Source organism: Mesoplodon mirus, assembly GCF_964341445.2.
Source record: "Mesoplodon mirus genome assembly, chromosome: 2".
Lineage (NCBI taxonomy): Eukaryota > Metazoa > Chordata > Mammalia > Artiodactyla > Ziphiidae > Mesoplodon > Mesoplodon mirus.
This window is the reverse complement of record NC_138977.1, coordinates 155,189,180-155,205,310: the sequence shown is the minus strand read 5'-3', so window position 1 is coordinate 155,205,310 and position 16,131 is coordinate 155,189,180. Positions and strand designations below refer to the sequence as shown.

The window sequence follows — 16,131 nt, the reverse complement described above, 5'->3', positions numbered from 1 at the left end:
CAGGGTGCAGGCGGCCGTGCTGGTCTCCCGCCTCCAAATGTGAGGCTCCCTTCCCAAGAGCTCCTAACTCTGCCGTCTCCTGTGTGGCCAGTGGCAATTCTAGGCTAAGAGCCTGACACACTTAATGCCTCATCGTGTGACAAAAAGATGAAGGATGGAAAACAGGGCGTAGTTTTTTCACTTGCTCATTATCGAAGCCTTAATTTTTACTCTGAGACTTTGGACAAGCCTTACCATTTCTCTAGCTGCTTCCAACTTTACTACTTTGTAAGCACTTGGCTTTGCTTTCTAACTAGACATGCCAACCTAGGAACAAATACCCAGAGGCTCACTGACTTACTTAATGGGGGTGACTACATATTTACTTAGGGAACAGAGTTCAGAGCAAAGATTAGGCAAAAGCATCAAGCTCCCCAGGGTGAGCTTCAAAAACTATACGAAATAAATGTTTTTCTCAAGGAGACCGCTGAAAATATTTAGACCTCTCCGTGACTCTTAAGAGGACAGGGCTCAGTCCCGAGCTTCAGACAACGCTCCTGGAAGACCTTCAGGGTCACAGTCCTCTCGCTAGTCCCGCACATGACTCCAGTCTATAATGGAAAGCTAGAGACAATTTTTTTTAAAGATGTAAATCCAAGCACTGCACAATTAACTATTGCATTCTATACTGTACTAGAAATTACTTCTCCCACACACCTCTTTGTGCCAGGGAAATAAAGGCGAATTTTTTTTGTTTTGTTTTGTTGCGGTATGCGGGCCTCTCACTGTTGTGGCCTCTCCCGCTGCGGAGCACAGGCTCCGGACGCGCAGGCTCAGCGGCCATGGCTCATGGGCCCAGCCGCTCCGCGGCACGTGGGATCTTCCCGGACCGGGGCACGAACCCGTGTCCCCTGCATCGGCAGGCGGACTCTCAACCACTGCACCACCAGGGAAGCCCAAGGCGAATGTTTTTATTTAGTAAAAAATATATACTAATTTCTCAGTTCAGCAAGTGTACAAGCTGAAGATTATGCCAAGGCTAAAATCATAGTGTACAGAATAAGTATGTCTGTGAGTGCCTATATGTATCTCTGGGTGCATTTAACCAGAGATTTTTTGCTTTTTAAAAAAAGATAGCTTGTTTCTACTTTTAAACTAGACCTTTGACGTTATATAATCAAATGAAATACACTGAAATATCATAAGAATATCTTTTCAATCTATATAACTTTAAGATAGTGGACTTTTTATGTTTTGCTGAAGTAAATATTAGTAAACCAACCTGTAAAGTTAAGTTTTTAAGTTAGTAAACTCAGAATGGTAATTCTCTCCAGCTTTTCAAAAATTCGAATTCTCTGCTTCTTTAATTCTTTATGAGTCTTGATTAAGTCAGGAAGAAAGGGAAGTTCAGTATTTGATGATAATCTCTGACTTCTGACAAACTCTTGACGTTACATATTCCAAATGAAACTGCACCAAAATACTGGAAACTCAAAGAAAGCAACTCGATCATTGTTGTATCAAACTCAAGAATTCCCCCATGACTGGACACGCAAGTGTTACCTACTGCAGGAGGCCTTCCTTGATCTCGCTCTGATTTCCGTTATCTTTGTTTTTACACACTGCACTGTATGCACTTCCTTGGTAGCATAAAACATGTTATTTTATAATTATCCATTTGTACGTCTGCATCTGCTTAAACTGGGAGCGCCTCTGGTAACGGACAGGGTCCGTTTAGCAAGTAACCCCACTGCCTAAAGCAGTTCTTGACTTGCAGGAGTAGGCCTCACTGGATGTTGGCAGAATGAATAAACAAACAATTGGCACTTTATGATATAGGCCTTCACAGGAGAACGTGTGTAAGTCTCACTGCCTGAGGCCCTGGGCTCCCAGCTCCCACAAGTGGCAAGTTAGTTAAAAAAGCTAAGGATGAATCTGGATTTCTTGAATGATCCCACAGCTTGGGGATCACCTCCAACTTGGAGGAATGTCTTTTAAGCATCCTGTTTCCAATAATCCTAAAGTCTGCTGCAAGGCGTTGAGATTGGGTTAATGCTAATTTCTTTGTTTCAACTTGATTTCACCAGAGTGAATATTCTTATAGAATACACAAAAGTAGAAACTCACAGGGAGATGGGGACACAGCTGGGTATATGAAGCAACTACAATGGCATTTCCCACCATTGGGAAATGAGAAAGTATTAAGTGAAACTCATGTCTTTCAAGGAACAGAAACAAGTTTTCAGAGGGCTTTTTTGTTCACAGAGGAGTCTTCTCCTGATGGGTGGGGTCTTTTCCTTATAGTCCACTGTCCCACTCTAGTTCAGAGTAATGAGAGTTCCCTAGCATTTGAGCTACATCATGGGTTGTCTAAGCTCAGTGATCTAATAGGAATTTCCTTTAAGGGCAGCAGGATAATGTTAAGTTTCGCTGTGCAGAAAGGACCCTCTCAAAAATCTCTTCACGTTGGAGTCAACAGCATCCTCCCCGTCTGGGCACTGCGCTCTGTTAGCTTTACCTTCCTGCAGGGAGGGCCGTGACTTCAGAACTTCCCTTCAGAACTGAAAGCAAGTCCTGTGAGCTTTCACAGATACTATGTGCAGGATCAAGTCTCATCAAACATTTCACCTGTCTTCGGCTTTTTTATAAGGTGGAGCCAGCACTAGCGGAACTGAAGTCTGGCAAACAAGGAGCCACATGATGGCATCAGTGGAGAAGCAAAGCCCCAAACTAGAGGCAGTGCTTCTGGGCACTCATCCTGTGGAGGGGGAGGGTAGGCAGGAAGTGATCTATACAGGAATTGAAGGGCAAGCACATCGTGGGCAAGTCATTTTCAAGATCATACAGGTGCCTTATAGTTATACAGAGCCACTCAGACCTAGAATGAGGACGACAAATTAGTAAACAAAAAAGAGACCCGAGTCCCTTTACCAACGCTGGGAGGCAGTGCAGCCCGCAGAAGCACAAAGCAGACCAGGACGTTGGGACCTGATGCGGCGGGGAGCATAGAGGCCAGCAAAGCGCCCCTCTCACTTGTGCGGAGGAACCAGTCTCCGGCTTACACCTACTGCCCCAGGCCATACAGCACAGGGAGGGCTAATGTGAGAGCCCGTGTGGCCTCACTCCTAGTCTAGTCTAAGCTCTTTCTACAACAGGGTGCTCTGTTGGCCTGGTCTTTCATTTAGAACAATACACACAATACCCTCCAGGGAAGACAACTGGTTACTACTGAGTGTCACCTCCTCAGAAGGGCCTTTCATGATCTTCAAGCCAAAGCCGACCCTCAAGTCACTCCCTGTTTTATTTTTAGTATAGCACTTACACTTTCCTGTTTGTTTTAAATCAACTGCTCTCCCCGAATGTAAGCAGTACAGAGCGGGGACCTTCTGAGCCTTGTTCGATACTGTATTTCCAGGTATTATGGAGCCAACTGGCATTTATAAAGTGCTCGATAAATGCGGAATAACGACTAAACAAGTCAACTACTGCACAGATAGAAGTTTCTGAATTCCTAAAACAAAGAAAGGGATGGGGAAACAGTAGGGATAGTTATCATTCCTAATTTGCGGAAATCTTTATGAATGCAAATCTGACCTTCTCTCTGCTTAGTAATTCTTATCAGATGACTGCCAGTGCCGCTCTCTACAACAGGATAGTGGGGAGGACAGAACTTCAAAGGCTGCATGACCGATCCCGCAACGAGAGGGGAAAAGAACGCTGGAGACTCTGATTAAGTGCAGCCCAGCCGACGGGAGCCTCACTGGTCCCTGGTGAAAATTTTTTTCTTGGGGGGAGGGGGGGAGACTTTGCTGTGTTTTTCTGGGGCAGGGCAGAGGGGACACACCTTGACCTTTAGAAAAACAAGTAAGTGACAAGAAAACACCATGATCACTGTAACATTATTTTAAAAAGAGATATTTGGGATACATTCTAGGACAAAAATGCACTCAGCCTAATCGTCTAATCTAAAATACTATATAATGTTAATCATTAAGGATACAAAACCAAATATCAAAGTATGAAGCAGAGAAATACATCTTTGCATGATTTTTAATAGAAATAGCATTAAAGATTTTGGTGCCAACAGAGGACCGGGTAAAATCAGCGAAGGTTGGTCCTTCGCACGGTACGCTTGTAAGGGTTTTCTGTCTCGAGGCAGAGCATAAAAAGGGCTGCTGTCCATACCTAAGTGTTTAGTCATTAAAAGGACAATATTCTTCTAAAAAAACGCAAAGAAGAAGTACAAGAGTATGTGCTTGCTACTAAAATTACTTCTAAACTATGATGCCATGAGCACCTGGGGGCAGAGCCTGTGCTCCTATAACCAAGCTGGGGGGCCAGCTCAGAAGAGGTCCTCAATTAATAGCCATTAAGTTGAATTAAATATGAACATCATCTGTGATATTATTTTTGTGATACCTTGTTTGGTCACCTGTATGAAGGGCTGATCTTCTTTTTAGCTGGAGAAAAGCCTACCACTCAGCGCTAGTTTAGAAGACTTTTGATATCATAAAACAACAATGATGACATTTTGAAGAACCTGGGGAACGTGAATAAAGATGAGGAAAGTTTCACAGAGGAAAAGGCAGCTGCATTAGGTCTTTGGGGTGGCGTCTAGGGAGGGAGGGAGGCCACATACGATAAACAAAGAACCCTAGCGGGTGGCGGTTACTGTTCCCATTTTACAGTGGAGGAAAATGAAGATTAAAAAGCTCAAGCAGGTTGCCGGGGCAAACAGCTGATGTAAAATTCATATCTATTTGGTACCAAAAATCTCTGCAGATTCCCCTGGGAAAGTCCGCTGAAATCTGAGCACCAAAATTAAGTTCTGAAAGATTAAGCGGTCATCTGGTTCTAGTCAAGAATGAAGTGACCCGCAGGCTAATGCTCTTCTCCTAAGAAACACCACCCTCAGGCAGAGGAAACGGGCTTTCCAAGCACAGGGACAGCACGTGCAGCAGCCTCCATCTGTCTCAGGGACGGCAAATAATTTTGTTTGGACTGAACCCAAGACGCATGGTTGGAGGTGAGGCGGGTCAGAGAGTGGAGCCCCCAGGACAGGGTAAACGCAGATCCACACTGACATGGTCTGCACCGCATCCCTCAGACAGTGGGAAGCACTGACCATTTTTAAGTCGGGAAGTGACACAATCCGTTTGTGTTTCAGCAGATCCCTCTGGGAGCAACACAGAGGATGAACTGGCAGAAAGGAAGTCTGGAAGCAGGAAAATTATCCAAAGGCTTATTACAATAATCCAGATGGAAAGTCTGAGCACCTGATCTGGGGCTATGAAACTGCTGAGTGTGAGAGGAGAGACTCGAGACAGACCCAAAAGATAGAGCTGACGACGGGACTGGGATGTGGGTTCCTAGAGAGAACAGAATCAAAGGGAGCGCCTCTGAGAAGAACTGTCACAGTGTAGACACACTGTGAATTCAAAGCCTAGCAAAGACTGAGGCAATTTACAAAGCCAGGTTCCCACCAGGGATGGTGGTCAAAAATCAAATAACTACAATAAAAAGAAATGAAATAAACATCACCTATAAAGATGAGAGTGAGATCTAGCAATGGTTACCAATAAAGAACTTGATAGAATACAGTTAATAAGTCCCCACGCCACATTTTTAAATAACAGAAAAAACGAAGCATCCCTCTCTTTCTCACTAGAAATAAATATATTACTTTTAAGCCTCTATAGATCATCTCAACTGAGAAAAGGTCTCTGTACCACAAAATCTTCCAGGTCCTGGGCCAGCCTGAGCTCCTCTAATGCAGCCCTGGGTTTGCAGAGTAAGATGGCATTTTGCCGGTTTTTGTTACTTGTTTGTTTCTGAAGCAGGCAGATTTGCCACTGGTCAGTAAGGAATGGCTGACAAGAGTTAGGGGAAAGGGAATGGAAAAAAATTAAAGGGGCAAAAAGGGGAAGAAGAGAAGAGAGAGACACATACTATATTGCAAATCCACAGCCGGTATAAAAACCATCAGATGTTTTAAAGCACTAATTTGACTTTGGTGGCCTTTCCTCTTTAAAGGAGCAATGCTGAATGGCATCAGTATGAGCAAGAAGATTCACAAGCAAGTGCCTCTGTTTATAACTAATGTCAGCAGTAGGACCAGAGAGTGGTTCTTACCATGTTTCAGATGTAGGCAGCTGTCATTCTTGGACCTGTACCTGCAGAAAATTGTGTCTTTAACAAATTTTTATTGAAGAAGTTTTTGTACATTCCAAATACGTAGTAGCTACAATATAATGTGGACCTGTTTGCTTTATTTTTTATGGTTCTTATACCAGCCAGTTTTATTTGTGCAGTACAAGTAGAGGCCTTATCTTTTATGAAAGAAAAGGGGAAATAAACTGGACCTCACCGATTGATGCCTTGAATTAATGTACACGAAAGATAAACCCTATCATCATGTTTTATATTTTTAAATAACCCCAAACCATAGAAAAGATTCTCAAGGGGATATAAGGTAGCATATCAGAGAGTCATCATAAAAAAACTGTATTGTAAGGAGTTTTGCAAATAGAAGAACAGAAGTGTTAAAAGAGAACACAGACAACAAAAGCAAAAACAAAACCTTAAAAACAACCACAGTTAACAACCAGGAATCCAGGTAACAGGGTTTGCAAGAGCTTTTTAGGTGTACCTTCACATAGTCACATTTAAAAGAAAGGTCTTTCAAACATTTTTAAAGAATCTCAGGAAGAAAAGCAGAGTTCAAGAATCATATGTTATAGCTGAAGAATAAAGCAGCGTGTAGAAAGATGCAGACTACTTTAAAAGGTGCTTGTCAGAAGCATGAGAATTGGCTGGAAAGTCACATGGTGCCTACCTGATGTAGATTCCTGTAGTTTCTCTCTCTTCCTCTTCTTTTTCTTACCCTGGAAGAAGACAGGCACATGTTCATGTTATAGACTGTACTGTGAACACATGGATGAACGTGGTACAAAACGACCAGCAGGCGGTCAATCAAGAGATCAAGATGCCTCATTATCTCTCTCTCTTTACCATCTGTACCTAGAAACCGGGCAAGAGAAAGAAATTCCTATCTGTGACCTGTCTCTATAGCTTCGCATTTAATGTCATCAGTACTGTACTGAGATTGGCAGTGGCCATACACACACACACACACACACACACACACACACAAGATGATGATGTCCTAGGGCTGTGGCCACAGACCCCTCCCCCCACCGCCCACCTTCAAGGAAAGCCCGCTTAATAAGGAGGCCCTCCTTTTACTGCTAACCACCATGCTTAGGACCCACTTCTGGTAGTGCTGATGATAAATCTTCCTTACTGTGAATTCCACCATCTAATTAAAAATCCACCATGTTAACTGAGGCCCCTCAGCTCCCATGGCACAGACAAGACATAACTGAAGACAGTAGTAAAAGGGTAAGATAGAACCTGAGAAAACTTAGAAGGTGATTTTAAAGACTTATTTATGGCAGTTAAGGACCCTGCTTCCTAAAACAAACACAATAACGTGAATATGCTTGCAATTTAAAATACGTTTCAAAATCATCTTAATCACAAATTTATAATTTTAGGTCCCTTTGATAGTAGTTTAATTTTCTATTTTTCTTCATAATTACTTTCCCCTCAAAAAATAATTGTAATAGGGCATAGACACAGTAATATTTGATTTATAGGAATAGTAAATGACCAACCTGGATTAGGATGGTCTTTTCAAATAAGTGTCATAGGACACATATCACATCCATTATCTCTATCTTATGTCTGCTGTAATAATCACATTCACAAAAAATAAAACATAAGATTATATTGAGTATATTGTGTGGATATATAAAAGTATCTATTTTGATGCACCTCAAGATAGTTTTTCTTCATGTCACATGACCCGACCACTGAGGTTTATATCTTTGGAAAGTTGACTGAAACTATCCTCACAAACATTAAGGCAAACAACAGATATTAGTGGCCTGGGGAAATGGCATATCAAAAATACTGGAGTCTTCTTTCAGAAGATTAAGGTGCTCCAGGAGGAGGAGAGTGGACGAAGGAAGAGCATGCTTCTCAGGGGCATCTGCTATCTCCCTTTCAAATACAACGACTGTGGTTTCCAGAAGGTGCAATAAGGTTGTTTCCTGTGTCTGGAGCCTTCTTCCTCACCTTCTCCTAGCTCCCATTTGCCCTTTAACACTCACCTCAGGTGTCATCTTGTCCAGGACCCTTCTCTCCCCACCCCCTCCACCCCACGCCCCCTGCCATCAGCCCCAGGCAGAGCTCACCACCATAACGTAACTCTGCACAGGTGTCATGATGGGCTGTGGCCCTGGACCCCTCAGCCACATGGCTATGGGCTCACATGAGCACTGCCCGGGTCTCAGCACATCTCTGCCACCCAGCACATGCCCAGCACGTGCCTAGAACATGCAACCATGCCCTGACATGTCGGACTGATGTTGCTTTGTGAAATATCTGTACTATATTCTAGGTATACATCAGTGCTTCAAGAGAACTTACATTTATGATAGACAAAAGGACCTAAGGAGTTTGGATGTATTCATGTCAGCTTAACACAAAAACAAAATTCATGTATAGTAAACACATATAAAATTTTCATTAAAATCATATATAGTACTTGGGTTTTAAGCACTACATTTAAAAGCTCTAATATAAATAATACACCTCAGAAAATATGATTATGTGCACTGGTTTATGAAAACCAGTTATAAAAAATGAAAGTTATAAAAACAAATTGAAGTTATAAAATCTACGATGCCATAGAATAGGACAACTTGATATTAAATCATTGAGATATATATTTAATATGATTGCAGTGAGCATTAGGATAGCATTCTGACAATGAAATGCTAAGATATACGGCATGCATCTTATTTAGACTGTATTCCTGTACTCTTATTTTAAGAATACTGTAATATCTTAAGCTAAAGTGATACCACTTGACTGACTTCTGTTTGCCTTAGTAATTAATAGGCTTATTTTGATTGTTATAAAGATTTTAAGTAACAAAGCTGGGCTTCCCCTTCATTCAAAGAGATCCTAAAATCAAGTTACACAAGCAATTTCCTTTAAAAATTGCACAGAGGAAAATCTTTAAAGGTAAATTCACATAACACTGGTTTTCTTTAAAACTACTCTCTTCCCGTCTCTCCACATAGAGAAAAGGGGAGAGAGCAAGAGGGAGAGAACATGTGTTTCTTTTATCTCTTTTTAAAAGTGGAAACTCACTCCTTAAGGATCAGAAATAGAAACTTCACTCAAAGACATGATATCATTCATATATGTGGAATCTAAAATATAACACACATAAATTAGGAGGTTGGGATTAACAATATACACACTACTATATATAAAATAGATAAGCAACAAGGACCTACTGTATAGCACAAGGAACTCTACTCATTACTGTGCAATAACCTATATGGGAAAAGAATCTGAATAGATTTATGTATATGTATAAGTGAATCACTTTGCTGTACAACTGAAACTAACACAACATTGTAAATCAAGTATACTCCAATATAAAACAAAAATAAATAAATAAATAAAAGAAGGATGAGTTTGGAAAAAAATAAAAGACAACATGAACATATATCTATGAAATGGAAACAGACTCCCAGATATAGACAACAGACTTTTGGTTGCCAAGGGGGAGGGGGCAATGGGGAAGGGATGGACTGGGAATTTGGGATGAGCAGATACAAACTATTATATATAGGATGGATAAACAACAAGGTCCTACTGTATAGCACAGGGAAATATATTCAGTATCCTGTGATAAACCGTAATGGAAAAGAATATGAAAAAGAAATATACGTATAACTGAATCACTTTGCTGTACAGCAGAAATTAACACTGTAAGTCAACTATACTTCAAAAAAAAAAAAAAAAGACAGTCAACACGCAACACTAAATCTATGCAAAGTCACAGCACAGCAAAGCTCTCCCAGAGGTCAAAGAAGGAAGGCCACTCTCCCCTATAAGGCCAACCACATCCAAAAGAGATCAAGGACAGGGTTAGAGGAGGACACTTCTGAAACCCTTTAGGTGGGCGACTGATCTTCCCACTTAAAGGGCATCACGAAGGCTCTATCCAGAAAATACTAATTATGGCCCAGAGGATGGAAGCCCAATTCAGGGAGAAAAGTCTTCAGACTTCCTAAAAAGGTCCTGGAAGACTGAGCTGGTCCACCTGGAGGAGGAGGGAAATGGCATAGACTGTGAAGTCTGGGGGACCTGGGTGTCCCCTGTAGCTTAACCACTACGTGGCCCTGGACCAACTACCTAACCTCCTGACAATTTAATTTCCCTCATCTGTGAAATACAATAATACTGTTGATGCCACAGGATTATTAGAAGGACTAGAAAATAACACAAAAAGCATTTAAGACAGCTCTTGACCATCGGCATATAGTATTGCACTGGCCAAAAAGTTCATTAGGGTTTTTCCATAGCATCTTACAGTACAACCCAAACGAACTTTTTGGCCAACCCAAGTAGTTATTTAAAACAATCAAGACAACGGTTCAGGAGAGTTGATGAAGCTGCTGCTCCCAAGTCACAAACAGGAGGACTCCTACTTCCTACGTCATAGTTGTATCCAATGTTTAAGCTCCAAATCCTGACCAGTAGTGACTTTTTCTTTGGAGCATGTTACAGGAAACAAATGTGTTCCGAAAGTCTTGGTGCCTCATTATATGGGATGTAAGACCTCAGACGTGGGTCTGCACAGGACCATCTCCAGCAATGGCCACACACTGATTTACATATTGATTCATGGCTTCACCCTCGCCCCTTTTATTTATTATTTATTTGTTTGTTTGTTTATTTATTTATTTAACATCTTTATTGGAGCATAACTGCTTTACAATGGTGTGTTTCTGCTTTATAACAAAGTGAATCAGCTATATGCATACATATATCCCCATATCCCCTCCCTCTTGCGTCTCCCTCCCACCCTCCCTATCTCACCCCTCTAGGTGGTCACAAAGCACCGAGCTGATCTCCTCGTGCTATGCGGCTGCTTCCCACTAGCTATCTATTTTACATTTGGTAGTGTATATATGTCCATGCCACTCTCTCGCTTTGTCACAGCCTACCCTTCCCCCTCCCCACATCCTCAAGTCCATTCTCTAGTAGGTCTGCATCTCCATTCCCATCTTACCCCTAGATTCTTCATGACCTTTTTTTTTCTTAGATTCCATATATATGTGTTAGCATACGGTATTTGTTTTTCTCTTTCTGACTTACTTCACTCTGTATGACAGACTCTAGGTCCATCCACCTCACTACAAATAACTCAATTTCGTTTCTTTTTATGGCTGAGTAATATTCCATTGTATATATGTGCCACATCTTCTTTATCCATTCATCTGTCGATGGACACTTAGGTTGCTTCCATGTCCTGGCTATTGTAAATAGTGCTGCAGTGAACATTGTGGTCCATGACTCTTTTTGATTATGGTTTTCTCAGGGTATATGCCCAGTAGTGGGATTGCTGGGTCGTATGGTAGTTCTATTTTTAGTTTTTTAAGGAGCCTCCATACTGTTCTCCATAGTGCCTCGCCCTTTTTGAAAAGGACAATTCCATTTAATGTGAAGTCTGTCCTAGCTGGCACTCTGAATGCTAGTCTCATAAGAAACATGAAAATGATCTTCAAATTTTTAAACTAAGAGATTAAGTAATTCAAAATCATTCCCCTCTATAAAATATGATACAACTAATATCACTTACAATAGTCTTTCTCAGTAGTTTTTGCTATATCAAGACTACATGAGTAAGGTATTCAAACTCTGAAGTAATAAAATAATTGGCAATATAAATGAGGTATTTTTCCCAATAAAATTAGTACAGCTTAAAAATATGATAATACCTACTCCATCTGAATAAAATATATAATAGGCATCAGGGTACGTTAATATGAACCAAACAAAAAATGTGTTTTTTACCCAGTTTTAATTAGTCTGTGCAAAACAGTCACTGGAATACATTGTTTGTAAGAAGTGTAAAATAACACAATCCATTTTGGAAAGAAATCTGACAATATATATCAAGAGGCTTTAAAATATTTATAATCTGTACTCAGCAATTTCACTACTGTTTCACTTCAATTTCACTACTGTGAGTCTATCCTGTAGAAATAAGTCCTAAAAACTGTTATGCACAATCCACTGCAGGATAATTTCCAATTATTAAAAAAAAAAGCAAATGTCTGAAAAGCAGGGAAAAAATGGTTCAGTAAATTGTGACATTCACTCAGTGAAATACTGTATACCTGTTAAAACTGATATACAGAAACACTATGCCGTAACAGAAAAATGCTTATTATAGATAAGAGCAAGCAGCATGATACAAAAGTATAGGTAATACACAGCCACCCACCCACACATATCCAAGTAAAAGATAAAAAGATATGCACAACACACTGCTGTAAAAACCAATTATACTCCAATAAAGATGTTAAAAAACAAGATATGCACAGAAAAAATACTGGAAGGTAGTGTAACTAGTTATTACTAATGCTGCCTTTACATGATGAGATTATATGCTTTAAAAAAAATCTTTTTCACCAACATTTTAATGATAAGGTTTTCTTCTATTTAAAAAATTTTACTTAAAAATTTCATTAGCATATAGCCAAAAAAAATTGACAGCAAAAAGCTTTCAGAATGGAATATATCCATGAAATCTTTATTATAAAGTTCATTAACTTTCAAAAATAGAGAACGGTGCCAGCATTAGATACACTCTACAACACATTTCCTTCATGAGAGCAACACAGAGAGAGAACGAGTGAGAGGAGAGAGCCGTTGGTGTGCATAAAGTGCTTACATAATTGTCTCTTGCAGACCAGCCTGGATAGAGCTGCATATGTAGCTGTCTTTCCTTCCGCGCTAATTCATAATATTTAGCCTGCTCTTCACGAGAGAGGGCATGCCACTGAAAAAGAAAGGGGAAGGAGGAAAAAATCAAGTAAAAGCAAAATAGCGACAGTATTATATGTTTCATATTTCAAACACCGAAGAATGAAAATATTAAGCATTTAAACTTCGATTTATTTTTAAATGGCAGAAGACCACGTGTCGCAGAAATCCATCTAGAGTTCGGTGGCTGGAGTGAGACTCAAACTCTGATTTCTCTATTCTGTTCTCATGTTACATGAAACCTGTCAAAGTATCCAAAGTGAAATGGCCTGTCACCCAGCCTTTCTCTTCTCCAATACAAATTAAAGAGAACATTCACTGGTGAACCTCAACACCCACCTTAGCCCTTTTTCACAGTCTGCAGCATATTCTGACATCTGAGCCCAAGCACCATTTATTTATGCAAAATTAAGTAATTTCCACAGATATATCCTCACCTCCCATGCACTCTCCCACTCTGTCATGTGAGGAATCTGAAACCTTCATCATATGATCCTGTCTATAAAGCAAGACATCAAAAGTCAGTCTGTCTCAGTCTCTTCACCCTCCCCTCACACTTATTTAAACACTAATTGTCCATAGTGAGAATACAGATAACACTGTATAATCAAACATGCATAGTTTATGGCTATGTTTTTTAGCTTCCTTCGGATGGAAAACAAGGAGCATGACCTAAGTTTATTTTGCCATCTAGACTTTGGGACTGTAGGATCTAATCTGGAGAACGTAGCAGCTGACACCCTGCAAATCTTCCATTTCCCTTTAGGTAACATATTTATTTATCATACAGAGCAAAACAGTTTATGCAGGCAAGGTGCTGTTTGGGATTTTTAGCAGCCTGTACTGGCACTTTGTGTGTGTTTGCACACAACTTACCCCAGGCCCCCAGGGAGCAGTTTCCAAGTTCATCCCCCTACTTCCCAAATGCCAGGATCTGTTGCCAGAAAATCCCAGGAGAACTGGCTGCACTTTGGGGAACCCACTGGCTGCAGGTGACGGCACAGAGGCGGTGGACCCGACGCCACACCACTGTGCAGCTACATACACGTGCACATGCACGCGCACAAGCTCTGAGTGAGCCCGGCTCCCACTCCAGGGCTCCCAGCTCTAGGGTGTGTCGCTTCCCATTTCGCTAATTTCCCCCTAAAGGCTGGGCGATTCACCTCTACCCTGCATATTGATTTTAATTACCCTGTTCTTGTTTTTTTAAATGATAAGACAAAAAGAAAAGAAAGGTGTGACTGGATTGGGGGAAAGGAAGGAGGAGTGAGGGAGAGAGGCTGGTGAGCGAGAAAAGGCTGCCCTCCAGGACAGCGATCCAGTGGTTAGGATGCAGCCCCCAGAGCATGGCAGGGATGCTCTCCTCAAGAAAACGAACACCTGCTACTCTTGCCTGTTAGAAGAACGAGAACCTGATCTCAAGGAGAGCACTAAAGCACCTTCGGCCTCGTGCCATCCTCCCCTCCATCCTCCCGTCCAGAGGCTGTGGGGCTTACAGGCAAGGCAACCAATTCCATTTCCTTTGAAAAGCCCCTTGAAGGCCAGGGCCTCTGTGCTGGATAGGGCAGATGATTTCATTTTTAATTGCTTTACACGTGCAGAGTGTAAAGTTAAGATGCATGACACAGCGGGACTTGGCCTGAGTCTAAGGCAAATCAGGTAATATGCTTTTCTTTTTTAAAAAAAGAAAAAAGGTGGGGGGAGAGGAGATGGGGAGGTGGCAGGAAAAAACCAAAAACAAAAAAACCCCAAACACCTGGGAAAAGTTACCTGAGACACAATTCTTTGTACTAACACTAATCACAATTAGTCAAGTGGAGCCTAAGAAGGCACGTCTGGGGAGCAGTGGAAGTTTAGGCAGGAAAAGTCACACTGCCTCTGTCAACTTACAGCTTTTCTAAACCTGAGGTACTGACCTAGAGACCTTCACAGGGAGAAAAAGCCGAACTGGGCACAGTGGAAAAGATCAGCCTACGCTTTTTTTTTAAAAAAAAAAGACTGATCATTAGTGTTTAGACAGTTCTGGTGCTATAACATGATCAGCAAGAGGCAAAGCGTTATCAAAAAGGAACAAGAAAAAAAGAGACTAAGAGGAAAAAAGATAAGGATAGAAGTCTTACTTCGTAAATCTGTTTATTCATTTGATAAATAATTTCTCTTATCCTACTGCAGTGTGTCAGTGTAAAGATATCTTTTTTATAAATATAATTATCTGTAAATATATTTTTACAGTATAAAAAAGCTTAAGTAATTTAAAGTATAATTTTATGTAATTTATGGCAGCTTTATAACTTGCTGAGAAAATCTGGCATTGTAAATAGAACTTATCTCCCAAATACGTATGGAGGTTGAGTCTTCTACCCGAAACAACCACTTAATAAACAAGCACGAATTTTTCAGTTACAGCAGGAAACTTAGGTTGACAAGACCCCAGCTAACAAAACAACAAAATTCAAGAAGAAAAAAAGCAGACCACAAACTAAACTGTTTGCTTGCTTACTTTCGATTGCTTTTAGTTCCTTGATATTACTTCTAATTCACAAACTTTACTCACAAATGAAACGTCATTTACCAGAATAAAACAGTAGGTAAAACTATGTATTAAAGTTTTGCACTGAAAACAAGAATAAAGTCTGATGCAGACTAGAAAGATGATCTTTCTTTACAGGAATTTCTGAAACACAATTGACTAAAAATGCTTTTCCATCTCTTCTGCTTACTGAAAGATTCACCAAGTTTTTGGGAAAATACCCATTTAATCTGAAGAGACATTCTGACAATAAATATGCAATAAATGGACTTCCTTCAGGAGCCTGGAAGGTCTGAAAACGAAAAGATTATTTTAAAGTAATATTTGTGTTATTATTATTTAGAATACGAAGTAGAAAACTTTGATGCATTCATATGAATGAACATTTCTATGCTAGAAATACGGTAGAAGTGAATAAAAATCAGAAGATCAAATGTTCTAGGATGAATTTCAGGCCCACTATTAAGAATTCTAATTATCCCGATGTAAAACTTCATGATTTTAAAGCTGGGAACTTTAAAGAACTAGCAAGGACTACCCCGCCAGAGGCGGAGTTATGAAAGGATAGAAAACCTGATCTTAATCAAAGATCTCAGAGGCCTATAAATAGAAACAGGTGCCCAAATTAAAAACAGAGAGAGACCTTAAATGAAAACCATCCTTTAGGACACATGCTCTGATCTGGGGATTGTTAAGGGAGCTGA

The 16,131-nt window shown here is 40.5% G+C and overlaps 1 protein-coding gene across 4 annotated transcripts in view; it reads right to left on the bottom strand.

The window, feature by feature from the left end:
- The window catches only part of LEF1 (lymphoid enhancer binding factor 1), a 120,484-nt gene that overhangs the window by 9,031 nt on the left and 95,322 nt on the right, over positions 1-16,131 (bottom strand). For 2 of the 4 annotated variants that reach the window (XM_082600563.1, XM_082600564.1), the window contains 3 exons: positions 12,806-12,913; positions 6,815-6,863; positions 6,112-6,152 (listed from right to left, as the gene is read on the bottom strand). In XM_082600563.1, coding sequence (XP_082456689.1) covers positions 6,118-6,152; positions 6,815-6,863; positions 12,806-12,913 — 192 coding nt within the window. In that variant the 3' untranslated portion in view covers positions 6,112-6,117. The remainder of the gene's footprint in view (positions 1-6,111; positions 6,153-6,814; positions 6,864-12,805; positions 12,914-16,131) is intronic. The other 2 variants (XM_082600565.1, XM_082600566.1) reach the window with 1 other exon arrangement.